The 19,250-nt window shown below is 50.8% G+C and overlaps 1 protein-coding gene across 2 annotated transcripts; it reads left to right on the forward strand.

Annotated features, from left to right (window-relative positions):
• Positions 1-1,564: 1,564 nt before the first annotated feature.
• Positions 1,565-13,455, forward strand: LOC110082834 (uncharacterized). Of its 2 annotated transcripts, none has more exons than XM_072988918.2 (9): positions 1,565-3,592; positions 3,807-3,873; positions 5,257-5,434; positions 6,262-6,345; positions 6,448-6,531; positions 12,025-12,117; positions 12,463-12,532; positions 12,871-13,067; positions 13,260-13,455. In XM_072988918.2, exons 1-9 carry the CDS (start codon positions 3,511-3,513, stop codon positions 13,299-13,301), a joined length of 897 nt encoding a protein of 298 aa, XP_072845019.2. In that variant the 5' UTR covers positions 1,565-3,510; the 3' UTR covers positions 13,302-13,455. The 2 variants fall into 2 exon arrangements, with proteins under 2 accessions (XP_072845019.2, XP_078241307.1); XM_078385181.1 differs by having other exon boundaries at positions 12,949-13,067.
• The last annotated feature ends 5,795 nt before the right edge of the window (positions 13,456-19,250 follow it).

Here is a 19,250-nt window from a genome sequence, read left to right on the forward strand (position 1 = left end):
AGCTACACGGAATAAATGACACTTAAAGAGTAGCAGAATGCCTGTGCAAGAATAAGCACCCTTCTGTGAAACGTGGGCTTGGGTGGGCTTTCCCAGGGTGGGACTCAAGATCTTTGACTGAGTGAAGAGATCTCAAAGTGGGGGCCTTGGGGAGACCCTTTCAAACCAAGAGCTAGATTGGCTTAAGATGCCGGCAAAGGGACCCAGCATCACACCTTGTGGAGAAGCGGATGGGAGAGCAAGAGAGAGAGAGAGAGAATGGAACTCCCGCAGCTCTAGGGATCCAATGATGGAAACTCCCCTTGCAGACACCAGGTCACAAACAGAAGAAGGGAGGCACGAGGGGGTTCACACCTTCCATGAACTGCCTATCTGTTTTTCCTTGCTTTCCTCCCTTGACCACCGGTGTCCCGTGCCAACTTATACAACCTGGAAGCAGCAAACCAGGATCTTGGTGGCTCTTTCCATTCATCCACGTGACATGGTATCCCACGCTGCTCTCTGAAACATCTCTCCAAAAATGGAGTTGCGTGATCACCACTTTATTGGACCACTAGTATATTAAAAAAATGAGATTTCAAGACCTGCAGGACATTTTATTAGGCTCTGTGCTGCAGAGCAGGGGCAGAAAAATCATCCTAGCCAGATCATCACAGAAAAGTCCAGGAATCATCCCAATTCGGTTTTGAAACTGCAGGACCTGTAGTGAAAGCAGAATTCCAAGATGGTTTACTGCAGACTGGAACTTTTGTGTTAGCTTTTATATCAGGGGATGGAGAATCAAATCTCTCTCTATAAGGAAATAGTGGTGAAATCTGCATTGCCTTTTGCTAAAGCACAATCATTCCATACAGCATCTCAGATGCAGGAATGGATGGACCATAGCCTTTGCTCCAGGATAACAAGCAGCTTGACACCTTTCCTTCCAGAAGAGCTTTCCTACACTGCCCTCTGTTGGAGGCATGATGTATTTCTTTTTTAGATCTCTCTCTCGCTCTCTCTCGCTCTCTCTCTCTCTCTCTCTTACACACACACACACACACACACACACACACACACACACACAAACACATACAGATGACCTTAAAAATTCATTTTAAAAACTAGTAAACCAGATTTAAGCACAAAACAATATCAGACAAAAGAAACCCTACTATGAAAACCATTAAAATCAACTAAGTGCACAGTAAAAAGAAAGAAAGAAAGAAAGAAAGAAAGAAAGAAAGAAAGAAAGAAAGAAAGAAAGAAAGAAAGAAAGAAAGAAAGAAAGAAAGAAAGAAAGAAAGAAAGAAAGAAAGAAAGAACACATGCCAGTCTAAAAAGATGTTTTTTACACCCTTCTTACAAAGAGTGAAGCGGGCCACTGATCACACAGTTCCAAAGTGATTCCATGCCACCGCCTGGGAGCCCCACAGGGAAGCATCCTCTCCTATTTGCCTGTTCGGGGGGCCCCTGCAGCTGTTGGTCTTCTGGAAAAGACCCTCTCCTGAAGACCTTAACATCTGAATAGGTTCATATCCAGAAATTATCCAAAGCCAGGCTGGCCCTTAGCTAGCCAGGCCCTTGGACTGTTCATCCCTTTAAAGGTTCAAACTGACATAATGATCAGAGGATATATTCCACTGCTGATCTTTCAGAATCCCAGTATTATATAAATTTTATTTTGGCCCTACAATTGCTTTAATCTTGCTCTTCAGTTTCATCTGATTTCTTTTATATTAACAGTGTGCAGTCTTTTCGAATTTAGGAGCATTTGAAGTAGAAAGGGGTGTATTTACTTATAGTTACTGTCTGAAGTTAACAGTCAGAATAAAAAGGGTTTGAATGGAGACTCTGCAGGCTTGCTGCTTGGAAGATGGTCAGAGGAAGAAGAGGAGATATCAACGAACAATGGAAGCAAAAGCAAACAGAAAAGGGGGCTTGCCTCACATGCCAGAGGTGGAAAAAGAACTTTACCAGTCAAATTAGTGCCAATCATATAGGTTGTAAAGCCTCTCTCTCACTGATACCCAGCATTAGTATATGCAAGACTGCTATTATCCCAGCTCGAACAAGCTAGAATTTTTAGCACATATACATTACTGAAACAGAAACGTCTATGTTGACTCAGGGATGTTGTGAGAATGGCTGATGGTCGGATTCCAAAAGATATCCTGTATGGAGAATTAGCGCAGGGAAATCACCCCTGAGGGAGACCACAACTGTGATACAAGGACATCTGCAAGCGGGATCTGAAGGTCTTAGGAATGGACCTCAACAGATGGGAAACCTTGACATCTGAGCGTTCAGCCTGAAGGCAGGCCAAGGCAAAGAGGCAGTCCCAAATCCATCAAAATCAGAGAGCTGGACAGGGGACAGATTGTGGAAAGAATTGCCACCCTTGAATTGGCCTTCTCAGCCACACCAGATGCTGTTCCAAGTCCTCTATTCAGAGCATGTTACCATAGTCTCTCGAGACTGAATGATGCCTAATCTAAATCTAATTATTCCAGGATGTTCCTGGTCTTGTTTCTGCAGAAAGAATACAACTTCTCCAACTTCCACTCTTGATTACATAGGCTATCGGGTTCTTCTGTTTGCTGTCCAGTGACATCCAGGGGTACAATGATCTGTCTGGTTGCCCAAAACATGTGTTTGCAATAAATTAATTGCTGGTTTCACTGAATTTAATTAGTCACTCTCCTGCTTCTACCTTCTACTGTAGGCCAAGTTCTCCAACGATGTTTGGTTCTGCTTTATTTCCTACTTTTGCATTCTGTTTACTATGATTATCAGCACATCTTATTTGTGTGTGAGAGAGAGAAATCAATTTCCTCCTAGACACTGATGTAAAATTATTCAGTTTCTTCTTGTTGTGCAGCTGTAGTTGGAGCCTAGACTTGAATGAAAGCTATGCAAACAAACTCTACATGATTGATATTACTTGGTCAGACTTTGGCATTATAGTCCCTAAATTCTTGTGCTGTGTCCTGTATCACTATCTTTATTGTTTCCAAGGTAAAACATTTTGTAAAGTCTAATTGAAAATCTATTCCAGCCCACTGTAGTTAGTTTAGATATTCCATTTCTTGTTTTACAATGTTGAGGGTGTGTGTATGGAGGGGTGCATCTACACATGGCCAATCCAGATTCAGCAGTCAGAAAGTGGAAGGCTGTGGCCATCAAAGCCGGATTCTGCCCTCTGCATAAATTACATGAAAATGCCACTGCAAAGGTCCATAATTACTCTCAGATCCCTAGTAGAGTGGAAGAACAAGAAGGTCTGTAGGGGCACTGAGATGCTGCCCCGCCCTTCCACTTCCCCACACAGGCCACAACTCTTTATTCACTTTGACCCACCCCCCAGGAGCACCAAGCCTTGTCTGTGTTGTTTCAAGCCCCTCATTGAAGTCATGAGGACTGGAGACGTACATTCTGAGAACAGTGGCATGTTTCCTGTGCCCCAGCAGACTCTCCCCAGGCCTCGACTGTGCACTGGGATATACCAGCCAAAAAAGCAGCTGCCACACAATGCACCCCTTTTCTACCTTTGGTTTTTTTTTCAGCCTTCAAGTCATGGACGACAGAGGCTCTGCCCCCTCCAGTCTCCCAGGTATGAGGCGTTGGCTGCCCCTCGACAACCCCATGGGTCTCTATCTTATGGGGCAGGACAAGATCCAGAGGAGGGTCCTCGGAGGGAAAGGGGAGAGGCAGGGGGTGAACAGAAGCAAGAAAAGGGGGCTGACGTAGAGTTCCACCAGCCACCACTAGCATCCGTCTCTCCAGGCTTTCTTGCCATCTTCCCCATTTCAATTTCCTTTCCACAGCAGAGCCTCAAAGTCCTGTGAGTGAGAACCCCGCTTGTGGAGATGAGGAGCTGGACGAGGAGACCATGTGAGTGCCTTTGGGGACAAATCCAACCGCCATGTGGTACAAATTCATAGGGAATGGACCTTTGGCAAAGAAGGGTTGTTTCTTCATCCAACAGACAGATCAAGACAAATTTTAAAACAAACATAGCTTGTCTGCATGGAATCATTTGGAGTGGGTGGCTGCAAACTAAGTAGGATCGGTTGGGGTCAGGAAGAGGTCTGGTATGCCATTTGGTGCACCCCAATGGCATGTGCACCTCAAGTAACACAATTGGATCTGGTTCCTTTAAGAAGACTAACAAAATCCCCCTCCTTGCCCCCTCCTGTCTCTTCTTGCTTCTGGGAGGAAGATTTCATTTTAAAAAAATATTTGGGTGATGCAGCACATTAGCACCATCCTAATTAGTTAAAAACTTTTTTTTTGCTTCCTCCTCATTCTCCATAGAGGATATAAGTTTTTTATTTCCCTGTTTTGTATGTGTTATGTGGCTGTGCCAAAAAATCCCTCTCCTGTCTCATCCCACTTCCAGGAGGAAGTTTTCAATTTTTCTTTTTCTTTTCAAAGTGATGTAGCACACATATGCTGTCCTTGTACAGTTTTTTAAAAAAAAAAAAACATTTACTTCCTCTCGCCCTTCATGAAGCAGAGGAAGTGTTTAATTTCCCAATATTGTGAAGTGGCTACACTCTCTTCTTAAGCCACTTCACAATATTGGCAAATTGACAGCAGAAGGCCATTTGACAGCCACAAGCTCGCTTTCGATCACAACAACCCCACTCACTGGAAGTTAATCAAAATGGAGCGATCATACCCACATCAATTTTTTTAAAAGGCCATGCCATGATCAGTGTGTGTAGAAAGATTCTGGGGACTAGTTGGTTCACTCCAGAAAATGATGTGGTATGATTGCCAGAAAAAGCAGCGAACCAGCCGTACAGCAGGGAAAATGCCCGTCGGAAGACAGAGAAGTTGTATTCTTTCTGCAGCACCTTAGAGATCATCAGGTCCAGCCCCCCTCAATGGGGGATTTGAACTCCTAAATTCTGACTTCCCAGCCAGAGGCCTCAACCACTGAGCTGTCCAGCAGGTACAGATAAGAACATGTACAGGAACAAAAATCTTCCTTAAGTAATGCCTTTGCTATATTGCTGAAAAGTCAGAAGGAGGGAGGTTTTAGGGTCCTCCCAATCTCTCCTTCAAATAGGGACATTATAAAATTCGGGAGAGCTGGGGATGAAGTTAAACATTGTCAGAATTCAGAACATCTTGCCCGAGGCGGGCAGTCAGTCGCTGGGGTGGCTGGAAGCAGACTGTTGGGATGTCAGGTGTGGGCTGCAGGTCCCGTGTAGAAGGTGGTGTCGACAGATCCGCTTAGGGTATCTCTCTCCTTTTGCCTTTCCTCAGGAAGCACATCTCCGCCTTGTACACAGCTTTGGGGCCCCTCCTGACAGAGGTGACCCAGCTGCAAAGCCATCAGGACCCCCCTGCCCGTCTGATGGTTGACATGAAGGCCAAACTGAAAGAGCTGGGCTCCAGCGTCTCCGATGCCAGGACCAGGATGCTGAGGTACAACATTTACCTGGTAAGTCCCCGCCTTGCCCCACCCGTGGCCAACGGCACCTCCTGCGTATTTCTCTGCAATTACAGTGGTTTTCCTTCCAGACACGCCATACCTTCAAAGCTCCCTGCCAGAGCCATTTATATTTTATTTATTTATGTATTTATTTGATTTATATCCTGCCCATCTGGTCTGGTCGACCACTGTGGGCGGCTTCCAATAAGGTGTACAAAAACATAAGAATTTTACAAACATTCCATAACACATACAATAATAAAACAAATAATAAATGAAAGAAAAAATAAAGAAAGAATTAAATATTGACAGGAGGGAAGGCCTGAACATACAACCATGTTTTTAGTTGACTCTTAAAAGTGCCCAGCGTAGGGGCTGCACGGATAACCAGAGGAAGGTTATTCCAGAGGCGAGGAGCCACTGCCGAGAAGGCCCGGTTTCGTGTTCGTTCATTCCGGGCCTCCCTTGGCATTAGGCTCCTCAGCCTCACCTCCTGGCTCATGCGGGTGATCCGAGTAGATCTAGGTGGGAGCAGGCGTTCCGCCAAGTATCGGGGTCCTAAACCGTTTAGGGCCTTATATGTATGCATTAACACATTGAAGTTATATGCAAAGGAAGCCCATGTTTAGCTGCTCCCATTGCAAAGATCCACCACAAAACAAAAGCAAGTGGTTCTGCAATTTGAGGGGGGGGGATGGAAGCCAACTCATGAAAACGGTCTTTCCTGCAGGCACCTGGGGGCGCACCCACTTTGGCCCTGGCACAAGCTAACGAAGTGTGTCCCTGGGCCTAAAAGAAGCCAGCCCTGCCGATGGTTTTTCTTGTTCTCCCTGCAGAAAAAGAAGCTGGCCAAAGCAGTGCAGGAGAGGGCAGCCCTGAGAGAGCAGTCGCTGAGGCAGGAAGGCGCTGGCACTGAGCAGGTGGGGCATCCCTGGTTCCCCCCCTCCCTCCCTCCTTCAGCCCACCCGGGCCAAGCTTGCTGCCAGTCTGCAGTGTGCGACCTCTTTCTCCTCTTTCTTTAGCCCAGCATCACCCCGCTGCCGAAGGGGGCCAGGTCCGAGGTGGAACCAGAGAAATCCAGCATGGGGACAGAGAAGCACATCCAGGTGAGCCTTAAGGAGCCTTTCTCCCTGCCCCGCCCCGCCCCCCCCCCCTCCTTGCAAGAAAAAGGGATCCATAAAGATGGCTGGGGGTGATCCCAAGCATCCACAGGTGCTGATGAGGGAAGAAGCTGTTCTTATCTTTGGTACCTTGTGTTTATCTGCTGAAGCTGTTCCATCGCCTCTCCCTGAGGCATCAAACAACCTGTGCAAAAGCCATAAAGCAGCTCAGAGCAAAAGGCAAAGGCTCTCTAAGCCCACGGGGAGCAGCCTCAGGAGCCACGGAGAGGAAAGCCATCGAGGCAGGAAGACGTTTGCCTTCTTCGGGAAGAGGCTCAGCCCTTGGGCAGCCCCCGTGGGCAGGCAGGATCCCTCTGCGTCAGACAGACGTGGGGAAGCAGCTGCTGCTGGGCTGGGCTTGGGAAGCTTTCCACCCCCCCCCACACACACACACCTCCTCCTTCCCTGCCTCAAGAGAGGGAACCCACACACTTCCTCCGCTGCCTTATCAGCTCAGAACGGCTCTTTGTGGTGGTAAAGTGCTCCTTGCTCCTTCCCAGAGTTTCATGCAAAACCTGTCATTGCTCGTCAGAGCGCCTGAGATGGGATTCACACCCTTTCTTAGCCTGTGGGATCTGCTTGTTCAGAGGAGGCTGCCAGGAAGTGTCTTCACATCCTCTGACAGGGACTCATGTCACATCATGACATGTTGATCGGAGCATAATGGGAAGCAGACGCAGCCGAGGGGAGGGGGGGTGAAATAAGCCCTTCTCATCATGGAGAGGGAGCCAAGCCTTTAGCGATGGCTGGTTTCTGCAGGAGGGCTTCTGTCCCGCCCTGAAAGGGGAGATGTCAGGCTGGGATGCAAGCGCCTTAAACAACTGGGAACAAGTCAACATCAGAAAACAACAGGAGTCCCCCGTCCCCGTCAAGCCAAGCCATGGGCACTGGGCCCCACACGCCTGAGAGCCCCGGGTGGATCATCTGGGGCAGGAAAATGAGACTGACAATAGCATCGCTGGACTCTCTCTTTGGAGAGAGAGCCAAAGCGCACGCACACACACACACACACACACACACACACACACACACACACACACACACACACACACACACAACACACACACACACACACACACACACACACAAACCCTCCAGTAAATCTGCAGACCGAGGTGCCCCCCCATCAGCTGTTGAGACCCACTCCCTCTCTAGCTCTTGTGTGGGGCCAAGCTGATTTCCCTCTTGTCATCTCATTCCTCCTGAGAAGAGCTTATCCGAGCTCCTTTTTTATCCCAACATCCAGATTCCCCCACCTGGCATGATTGCTGGCCAAACTGGTCAGGGGAGTATGGGGGTTATGATGATCGAAGGCATCCTTCAGTCTCGAAAGACTATGGTATCGTGCTCTGTATCGAGGACTTGGAACAGCATCTATTGTGCCTGAGAAGGCCAATTCGAGAGTGACAATCTCTTCCACACTGAAGACAAATACAATCTGTACCCTGTCCAGCTCCCTGATTTGGCTGGTTTCGGGACTGCCTCTTGGCCTTGGCCTGCTGGACAAGGGTCTCTTCAAATTGGGAGAGGCCGTGATGCACCGCCTGCCTCCAGGCTGAACGGTCAGATGTCAGGGTTTCCCATCGGTTGAGGTCTATTCCTAAGGCCTTCAGATCCCGCTTGCAGATATCCTTGTATCGCAGCTGTGGTCTCCCTCTGGGGCGATTTCCCTCCACTAATTCTCCATACAGGAGATCTTTTGGACAGAAAAATATATCTGCCCCCCCCCCCGGCAAATGTTCACTTGGCAGGTGGAGGGGGGGAGCACGTTGGCCTTTGGTTCCTTGACCACCAGTGGAGGAGGCCAGAGATGACCAAGACAGGGGGATGGTCAGCTGGAGTGAAGTTAAAACTGGCTACTGCAAATTAAGCAACTAAAGCCTTTGCTGATTAGCGGAGGGTACCAATTCACTTTTAAGGGCCAAAGAGGGCAGGCGCCCTCCTCTTGCACCAGAGAGAAGCAGACTCCATTTGCTGTGACGGATCTCTGCTTGTGGGACTTGGAAGTCTGAGGGAATCACCTTTTATGTAGGGCAGCAAGGGTGGGGGTGGGGTGGGGGTTTAATTGCAATGGGGGGGGCACCAGGCTTGGCTGGGGTTCATCCAGCGGACAGGCTGTCCTTGTGAATAGACATATCCTCGGGTCATTTGCATTCTGGCAGCACGACCTTTATCCACTGCTCGCGGCTTCTCCCTTTGCTACGGCAGCTTTCCCTGCAATTAGTATTCACGAGAGGCCACCCCTGAGTTGAATGGGCGGCCATGGAAAGCAGGCCTCCTTCATGCTGATGGGAGATGCAAACCGTCTCCACCCAATGCGGTAATCTGGCAAAGCGCCTTCAGGCCTGGTTTCCTGGGAGCAAAAGGGGTGGAAGGGAGCAGACCAGGACCTACTAGCCGGCTGGAGTTTGGAGCACCGTTTCCCGATCTGTAGGGCCATCAAAGCGAGCCTGGGCTCCATTCTAGCTTCTGAGTATCAGAGGGTGACGCAGACATGCTGGCCACAAGCTGAACATGAGTCAAGAGGAGTGGGATGAGGTGCGAGGCAAACGCAAGGCAACAGAAGGCCACCATCTGGGTGCAAGGAAGCACCGGTGGTCGCCTGGTGCCCCGTGGCCAGTCCTGGGCGCCACCGTTGAAGGAGGGTATTGACAAACGGGCATGCCCAGAGGAGGGTGACCGGAAGGGTAAAAGGCCTGCCATCCAAGCCCCAAGCGGAACGGCTGAGAGAATTTGGCTTGTTTCCCTCAGAGAAGAGGAGATGGTAGGATCCCACAGGGCAGCGAGGGCCATCTTCAAATCTCCAAAAATTAGGGTTTCCGCTAAACCTTAGGAAGAACTGCCTGACCTTAAGAGCCGTTGGGCAATGGGACAGACGAGTCTCGGAGGGGGGTGGGTTTTCCTTCACTGGAGGTTCCTCAACAGACTCGGGGGGGGGGCTGTCAATTTCCTGCTTCAGGAGGGGGTTGGCCAAGATGGGAGGGGGCCAGCCTGGCCTCCCTCCGAAGGGAGCCTCAGGTTCAGATTCACGACAGGAACCTCACTTTCTCCCAGAACTGAGAAGAGCTACCTACTTGGATTAAAACCCCTTTTAAAGTGATCTAACCCCCCCACCCCAGCCCACCCCTGGGGTCAACTCTTCTCTTCTAAGTGGCCTCACTTGCTGGAGGATTTTGGGGAGAGTGTCGTTCAGAAAAATTCCTGTGCTCTGTTATACCGGTTTGGACGATAAAAATGTGAAACCCACTGATATATAAAAAGAACTCATTACTAAATGGAATACGTGAACCCATCGGATCTTGCTGTAAATGCCACGTTTTCACACTTCATCTGGGCGACAGAGAGCAGAAATAGAGAACGATGGTCGTGTAGAGGAAGAAACCACCTCCAGCCAATTTGTTCCACCTTCACACAGTTCTCCCTCACTAATACGGAAACCCAGTCATAATAAAAAAGGAATGAAGGAGGAATGGAGGAAATGAAAATTGGAGGTGGGGGGGAGAGAAGGTCACCACTGGTAGGAAGAAGGAATGGACACCTTCCATGGTCAAACAGCTCTCTTACAATTGAGAATTTCCTCTTAGGTACTTTGAGTCCTTTCTGGACTGAGGGTGACCCTATGAGGTAATGACCTCCAGAAGATTACAGCCCCCTCCCCCCCCTCAGCTCTTAACGACCATAAGCCTGGGGTTTCCTTGACGAGTCAGCCTGTCTCATATAGAGGGATGATCTGCAAGGTCTTCCTTCTATATTCAGCTTTGCATAACATTATCACCTTTTCTGCTGTGTTTCGTTTTCCTCGGAGAGGCCTACGAGAGAATGCGGAGAGCCCGCCAAAAGAAATAGAAATATCTCATTCTGGGCAGTTTTCTAAGCCTCACCACCCTGAGATTCCTCGCTGAGACTTTCTTCTGGACGAGGAAGGTTTCGCTGCTCTCATTTTGCCCACGGCTGCTTCTTCTGGCCCAGATGATGTGCCGCTGAATGCCCGAGGGGTTCTGGTGAATTCAATGGAAGGCAGACCCACCACCAATTTGTGTAGAGATGGTTATAATTTCTTTGGGGGGGGGGAGAAAAAAAGGCCAGGAAACACCCAAGAAATCCCACAGGGTTTATCAAGGGATTTCTTGCAGTGAGCCAAAAAAACCAAGGTTTCCCCCCTCCCGGCTGCCCCCTCAGTTTCTTGCTAAGAGGGGGGGGGCTGTGAGCTTGACACTCCAAAAACTCAAGCCGCAGCCTGCTTCCCGTTGGTCCTCCTAGCCTTATCCCTGGAGAGAAAAGGAAGGCTGCCGGGGTCAGCCCAAACCCCTTCTCCTCCCTCCTGGGCTAAATAGGTCCCTTTTCCCCCACCCCAGCCATTCTCGCTGGCAGAGGCCACCCCCCCCTGCTCTTCCTAGAGGAGTCCACTACGTCCCGGGAAACCTGTGCATTCTATTTTCTCACCCTTGCGTTCATGCAGCCTTTGGGTCTTGACCAGGAGGGGCCTGGCCAGAGACCCAGGAGCCTTGGCTTCCAAACATGACCCCCCCCCCTTCAGCAGACCACATCTGTGGGACATTTCCTCCCAGGAAACTGCTTGCAGCAGGCGGGGGCCAGGAGATGAGCAGGTTACCGCTGTGTGCCTTTTAAAACCGAAGGACCCGCAAACAACACAGCAGAGCTGGGAGGGAGGAGGGAGAGGCCACGTGCTTGCAGCTGTGGTCCCTGCACCAGCCGGGCAGGCCAACCGGCCGTGTCTCAAGACTCCTGAACTTGGGAAGGCCTGAGGTCCGGTGGGTGCACAGCCGCAACCACAGCCAGACGGGTGCCACCGGGGGGGGGGGGGGCTTTACCAGCAGCCCGGCTTGGAAGGAGCTGGCATTACAGGATGGCAAAGGAACAGCCTCAGGGAGGGTGTCTCAAAGCGGGCAGCATTTCTCACACACCTTTTTAAGGAGCCACCCAACATCTGAGCATTCAGCCTGGAGGCAGGCTTTGCATCACGGCCTCTCCCAATTTGAAGAGACCCTTGTCCAGCAGGCCGAGGCAAAGAGGCCATCTTGAAACCAGCCAAACCAGGGAGCTGGACAGGGGACAGACTACATTTGTCTTCAGTATGGAAGGGACGGTCACTCTCGAATTGGCCTCCTCAAACACACTAGACGCTGTTCCAAGTCCTCCATGCAGAGCATGTTACCATCGTTTCTCAAGACGGAAGGATGCCTAACTAACTAACTAACACCGTGGTGGTCATGGGCCCTCCCCATAAACGACCTGGTGGGTTGATTTCAACCATCCCACCTGCTGAAGTGTGGTATCGCAAGCTGCTTTGAGAATGGATGCCTTGGAAGACTGATATATCAAGTGCTTTAAATCAGTCAATGGATCAGTCATCAATATGTAAAGCCTTCTTCCATTCCCCTCCAAATCCCCCACCCCGGCCCCCGACCTTCTTCTTAGGAGATTGTAGCATCAGAAATCCCGAGGATCAAGCCACCACCCGAGCGGGTGCAACGGCGTGTGAAGCTGCAGGAAGCTCCTTTGGCAACAGAGGTGAGGAGGGGAGGCAGGAGGGAAGAGCGTGGGGAGGGGGGCGTTGCTGTTGGTTACCAAGACTGGGGCCAGAGGGAGGGCCTTGCCATCCCCCCCCCCCATATTTTGATTGTGTTGTGATCGTTTTTATCGGCACAAATGGTCCTTCCATTTCTGAAGGCGTGGGAGGTGCTGATGAACCAAGAGCCACCCAGGAGGAGGATCTGAGACCTTCTGGGTAAAACCCAACCATGGGCATTTGAGCCCATTGCTGGAGGCGATGAAGTGGGGGCACTGGGACAGAGAAGGGTCTCCCCCTCACCCCCTCTCTCCCCAGCCCTCCCCTGTTTCTCTTTTCCTCTGCAGGACACAGGACGGGCCGGTGTGACACCCCAGGGATTCCCCCAGAAAAATGCTTCCAATGTAGATAACGTGGGTAAGTGCACCCGTGCAGCCACAGTGCACACACCGCGGGGGCACAGGCCGAGAGAGAGCAAGCGCCCCTCCCTGTGAAAAGCTCTCCAGGTCCAAGTGAAGGGCCAGGGTCAGTCCTCCCTTGCCAGGCCTTTCCCCCACCCACCCACTCACCCATGAGTGAAAAAGCCTGATGTGTATGTGTGTGTGTGGGGGGGGGAGAGAGACCAGGGGAGAGGGCGTCCTGCACAGCTGAGAAGGGATGGGGCTTAGAAGTAGCCCTCTTCCCTGGGGCAAAGTGCCCGGCCTGGCTATATCCACGTGCCGTATTAGTTACTCACCGCTAACTCTTTTTCCCAGTAACTAGAACTACCTTACATGATGACTGTGACTTAACCAAGGATGGCTTGAGTGGTGTGGCTTTTCCTTCTTGCACAGTGACGGGGATGAAGCCTCATGAAATGGTGAAGAACAAACTCTACACTGTTCACGCCTTGGCTCTGGCCAGGCTGCCTGCTGCTAAACGTGAAGATAGCCAAACGTGTTTGTTTGCTGACGTAAGCAATTCTTGCTTTTAGTTATTTCTGAGAACGAAGACCTGCTTTCTAAAAGTGTCATTTTGCGGGTAATTACTTTCCAGGGTCCTGGGATTACAAGTGTAACTCATTGCAATTTTGGTGCCGCTTCTCCAGCAGGGTTTGGAACACCCCCTTCTCCTTAAACCTAAGCATTATCCTTCCTCTTTCCAGCTTCCGGCCCTTCCCTTAAAAGAAGCCCACTCTGACCCATAGCAGTGGGACGTGCGCAGTTCTCTCCGTGCAAGCACCTACCTGTCACGCTTCCCGAGGGACCGTAGGCTGCCGTGAGACCAAACGACGTTGAGCCAGGCTGCCTTCATCCACGTAACAGCAATAAAAAGCCTGCATTCCTGCAGTGAGTCTCAGATCTGAAGCAATGGCCTTTTTTTCCAGCCCTAGGATGTCCAGCTTCATATATAGATTAGATGTAAACAGTAACAAAAAGGTGGATTTATGTGATTATTTCCTTTCTCAATTATGAAAAAACAACAACCATCCATTAATGGGCCACTGGAGAGTCACAGGGGAGGGTCTCTAAGGGTCTGTGATGGTCCGGATGGAAATGAGGCAGACAATGTGCTTTGCCTGAACATGGGCCTCACCCCCTCCCACTTGCCCTGAATAGAAACAATTTTAACTCTTTACTTGGGCCATTTATTATTTATCTCTGGGACAAGCTGACATAGTCCTGTCAAATAAACTAAATTGTTGGAGATCACAAGCTGAATATGAGCCAACCATGCAATGTGGCTGCAAAAAAGGCAAATGCTGTTTTAAGATGCATTAACAGAAGTATAATCTCTGAATCCTGTGAAGTACTCGTTCCCTTCTTTTGAGCACTGGTTAGGCCTCACCTGGAGTATTGTGTCCAGTTCTGAACACTCCACTTCAAGAAAGATGCTGACAAATTGAAACAAGTTCAGAGGAGGGCAACAAGGATGATTGGGGGGTGGTTGAAACCGAGCCTTATGAGGAAAGGCTGAAAGAATTGGGCCAGTTTAGCTCTGAGGAAAGATGATTGAGGGGAGATAGGAGAGCACTTTTCAAATCCTCAAAAGACTGACATGCAGAGGAGGGGCAGGATCTGTTCTCAGTCATCCCAGAGTGCAGGACACGCAACCTTGGGCTCGAGTTAAAGGAAGCCAGAATTCGGCCAGATATCAGGAAAAACTTCTTAACTGTCAGAGCAGTACAACCACAGGACCCATAGATCTTGAGAGGTGGTGAGTGCTCCAGCACTGGAGGCCTTCAAGAGCAAAATTGGGCTACTCTCTCTCAGATCTGCTTGGATTTCTATTCCCGCCTTGCGCCAGGGGTAGGACTGGATGGCCTTCGAGGCCCCTTCCTGCTCAGTGACTCTAGGAGTCTAACTCTTCTGCGCCACCCCTTCACCCTGTGGCCTGATGCACAGCTTGTTACCGTTTGGGCTGCTGTTCCAGAGTCCCCTGGCCCACCAACGAAGAGAGGCCCACCCGGGAGCTGTGCGCATAGGCAGAGGGATCTGGACTCTCATGAGGGAGTGGGCGGACGGGCGTAGGCAGAGGTGGGGCCTGAGGCACTGGGCACCTGTGAGTGGCGAGCCTCCTGCTCTTCCCAGTCGCAGGGCATCCTTTGCAGGCAGCGCATGGAGCTGGTCAGCAGCGAAGGAGCCCCGCACATCGAGCCTCCAAGACCCCTCACCTTGAGGCCGGGTCTTTTTTCTTCCTGAGCTGCATCATTACGCCCTCTCCGTCCATGCTGGATGGGAAGAATGAGAACATTTAGAATGTTGGACCTCAAGAGAGTTGGGTTCAAGACCCACCCCATCCTCATGAAACCCTCTGAGTCAACTTTGAGCCTGTCCCTTTCCATCAGCCTGACCTTCCGGATAGGGTGATGTGAAACAGAAGTGGAGAGGAGAGCAGCCGTGAACGCTCCCTTGAGCTTAGTGGGAAGAAAAGCAGGAGGTCCCCCTGAACCCATTTGGAAATTTAAGCTGATTAAGTCACGGGTGTGATGGGCACCAATCAGGCACCAGAAAGGGCAAAGTCCACGCTCCCTTCAATGCTCAGTGGCATTCCCCCTGCTTCCCTGGAAGTTGATATGCCTGGGATTTCAAATGGAAAGTTCAGCATGCAACGGGCGAATCTGGACCGATCAGGAAACCTGCCTTGACCGGAATGAAGGGTTCATGTGCTGCTGCTCCAGGCTTTAATGATTTACTTATCAGGGGTTGGGTGGCTCTTTTACCACCAAATGGGGAACTAGACATGATGCCAGCCCCTTTCGGAATAACTGCTTTCCATTTGGCGTGAACTCCTGGGGGTTTCTTCAGAGGAACGATCGTCGCCGGCTGCTGTGATTCTGGATGGTCGCTGGGCTTCTTTGCTTCCACCTACGCATGAACAGAATTGGTGCAAACAAGCAGTTTTTGTTCCTTTTTCGGGTATGTTTCCCTCTTCCACCCACGCGCAGACGCACTTGCCGACTGCGAGCCGCACTCCCTGCAGCAGATCAGGTGCCCCAGGGCCCAGGCCAACCCCTTCCCGCAAGGAATGGCAGAAGAGTCCTCCAGGTGCAGGAAGACTCGCCCTGTTCGTAGGGAACAGGAGGGGGAGTTCTGACCACATTGCGGTGCTGAACTCTGGGGAGGGAACATCCTTCCCGGATGGAGCCCATGCGTTTTCCCTGCAGAAAGTTCCTGGGTCCAATCCCTCGCCATGCCTCTGGGTAGCGTTGGAAAAAATTCCTCTCTGTAGTTCTGCAGAACCTTGGCGGCTGCCAGTCAGAGTCAGCAAAGAGTGGGCTTGGTGGGGTGACTCCTTAGAAGCCAGCCTCCGGGGCTTCCAACCCTCTCGTGAAGGAGTCTTGCATGGAATGCACATGTAGGTCAGTTTGCACTTTTGACTGTCGCACGTGGCCAGGAGAGGACCTGGCCTGTTTGGCCTCCCCGGGGGCTTCCTTCAAGCCCCTTAGAAAACGAACATGAAGGGCAGCAGAGCAGGCTCACCGCTGCCACTGCAGTCGGTCCCTCTGACTATTCCCTGACAAGCGAGGCTCTCTTTCCACCTTGCACCCCTCAGCAAGTCCCCTTCTCAGCCGCTAGAGGGTGGCCGTTGCTGGCCTGCGAATGCCAGAAGCATCACCCCAGCCCGCACTTTTCCACCTGGAGTTGGAAGCAGGAGAGGACGTCTGGGGAGGGAAGGTGGGGGAGAGGGGCGGGCTTGGGCTCTGCTTTGGTCTCAAGTTTGATCAGCGATCATTTAAAAAGAATAAGCTTCTAATTTGGTCAGTACCTGCACTGGGAATCCATACCAGGCCATAGTCTCTTTTGGGTGCCTTTTTTTTCCCTTGATCAAAAGAGACTGAGAGTATGTAAGCTTTGGGGATTAATAAAAATAAGGGAAGAGGAAGGGGAAACAGGAGTGCCTTGATTTTAAATGGTGAGCATGAAGGCTGTAAGGATGAAGCATCCCCCCCCTCCCCGCCCTCCTGATGATTTCTGTAGCCTGGAGGCAGAGGCCGAGATCTTAACTGCAAAATGTGTGGCCACCTTGTGTGGCTGATGCTGGTGCTGCTGCTGGCAGCGGTTTCGGTTGGCAAAATCCAGGTATACCTCCCGTCAGGAGATGGGGATGTATTTCTTGCCAACAGAGTTGGCTCCCCCTCCTTCTGTTTACGTCGGCCAGGTCTCAGAGAATTGATCTGCATCACTCTCCGTAACTCCCCAGGAAGCAGGAAGTCAAATCTCTGGGCCAGAAGGAAGGAGAATTTTGCAGAAGGAGACTCTGAGGTTTCTCTCCTGCCTCCCTGAGGAAGGCCAAGGGGAAGACCGAGTGAAAGATGGAGTGCTGCCAATAAAGGGAAGCCCCAGCCTGGCATTTGCAAAACCGGAGCAGGGCTGTTCATTATGAGCTTCTGGAGGCCAGTAATTCATCCGGTTACCATGTGCCGAAAGCAAGCTGAGCACATACAGCAACCATTTTAAGCTAGCCCACCTTGGCTGCAAAGCAGGGTCTAAATGTAAAGAAGGCCTTCCCGCAAAATAAAGTGTCCTTTTGTGATACCACAGACGGCTAGAGTTTCTGACTTGCCACCAGGAGGGCTGTTACGAACATAACCTCAGAAGAGCCCTGCTGGATCAGGCCGGGGGTCCCTCTTGTCCAGCTCCCTGGAACTCACGGTGGCCCCACCAGATGCCTCTAGGAGCACCTGAGAGACCCAGAGAGACCTGTCTCCTGATCCCCCTCTTCCCCTGCATCTGCCATTTTGAGGTACTTTCTGTGCATCTGCATTCTCTCTGAGGGCATTAGTCAAACGGAGAGGGACAGCGTGTGGGTGGTGCCCACCTGGCCCAGGCCATGCAGCTGCGACACCCCCCCAAGCCTTCCCTTTAACTCTGACCAGTTTTGGATCCCCCAAATACTAGCTTAGATGCTATGCAGAGTGAAGAACCGAAGAGGATCAGAGGCACCCAGGACCTAGCTGGAGAATCCTTTTCCTGCCTCCCTTTGCACCTATTCAGTACCTCATTTAGTTAGGCATCCTTCAGTCTCGAAAGACTATGGCGACGTGCTCTGTATGGAGGACTTGGAACAGCGTCTAGTGTGGCTGAAGAGGCCAATTCGAGAGTGACCATCCCTTCCACACTGAAGACAAATCCAATCTGTCCCCTGTCCAGCTCCCTGGTTTTGCTGCTTTCGGCACTGCCTCTTTGCCTCGGTCTGCTGTACAAGGGTCTCTTCAAATTGGGAGAGGCCATGATGCACCGCCTGCCTCCAGGCTGAACACTCAGATGTCAGGGTTTCCCATCTGTTGAGATCCATTCCCTAAGGCCTTCAGATCCCGCTTGCAGATCTCCTTGTATCGCAGCTGGGGTCTCCCTCTGGGGCGATTTCCCTGCACTCATTCTCCATAGAGGAGGTCCTTTGGAATCTGACTGTCAGCCATTCTCACGACATGCCCAAGCCAACCTAGACGTCGCTGTTTCAGTAATGTATACATGCTGAATATTCCAGCTCGTTCTAGGACTACTCTGTTTGGAACTTTGTCCTGCCAGGTGATGCCAAAAATCCGTCAGAGGCAACGCATATGGAAGGTGTTCAGCTTCCTCTCCTGCCATGCACAAAGGGTCCAGGACTTACTGCAGTACAGGAGTGTGCTCAGGACACAGGCTCTATAGACCTGGATCTTCGTATGTGGCGTCAGCTTCTTATTGAGCCATACTCTCTTTGTGAGTCTAGAGAACATGGTAGCTGCTTTGCCAATGCGTTTATCCAGCTCGACATCCAGGGAGAGGGTGTCAGAGATGGTTGAGCCAAGGTACACAAAGTCATGAACAACCTCCAATTCTTGTGTGGAGATGGTAATAGAAGGAGGTGAGTCCACACCCTGGCCCATGACTTGTGTTTTCTTCAGGCTGATTGTTAGTCCAAAGTCTTGGCAGGCCTTGCTGAAACGATTCATGAGTTGTTGGAGGTCTTCAGCAGAGTGGGCAACGATGGCTGCATCATCTGCAAAGAGGAAGTCCCACATGCATTTCAGTTGGACTTTGGTCTTTGCTCTCAATCTGGAGAGATTAAACAGCTTTCCGTCTGATCTAGTCCAGAGATAGACACTTTCTGTTGCAGTTCCAAAGGCATGCCTCAGCATGACAGCGAAAAAGATCCCAAAAAGGGTTGGTGCGAGGACACAGCCCTGTTTCACTCCACTTCGGATGTCAAAGGGGTCTGATGTTGAGCCGTCAATAACTACAGTGCCTTTCATTCCCTCATGGAAGGATCTGATGATGTTAAGGAGACGGGGTGGACATCCAATCTTGGGAAGTATTTTAAAAAGGCCATCCCTGCTAACCAGGTCAAATGCTTTTGTAAGGTCTATGAAGGCCACTAAGAGTGGCTGTTGTTGTTCCCTGCATTTCTCCTGCAACTGTCGGAGGGAGAATACCATGTCAGTCATGGATCTATTAGCTCGAAATCCACACCTCATTATCCCAGTTAAATAACTGGCAACGGCACCCTTTGCCAGGAGAACACCTGGCTTAATTGGTGGATCCAGAGGAGAAGGGATTTGTGCCAGTCTCCTTGGCCCAGCCGGACCCTTGAGACCCTTGTGAGGCACGTAGAGGCCAACACAGGACTCGGTCAGTTTGTGATTCCAGTGGATGTCAACAGATCAAGAGAA

This window comes from Pogona vitticeps, chromosome 2, assembly GCF_051106095.1.
Source record: "Pogona vitticeps strain Pit_001003342236 chromosome 2, PviZW2.1, whole genome shotgun sequence".
NCBI classification, from domain to species: Eukaryota; Metazoa; Chordata; class Lepidosauria; order Squamata; family Agamidae; genus Pogona; species Pogona vitticeps.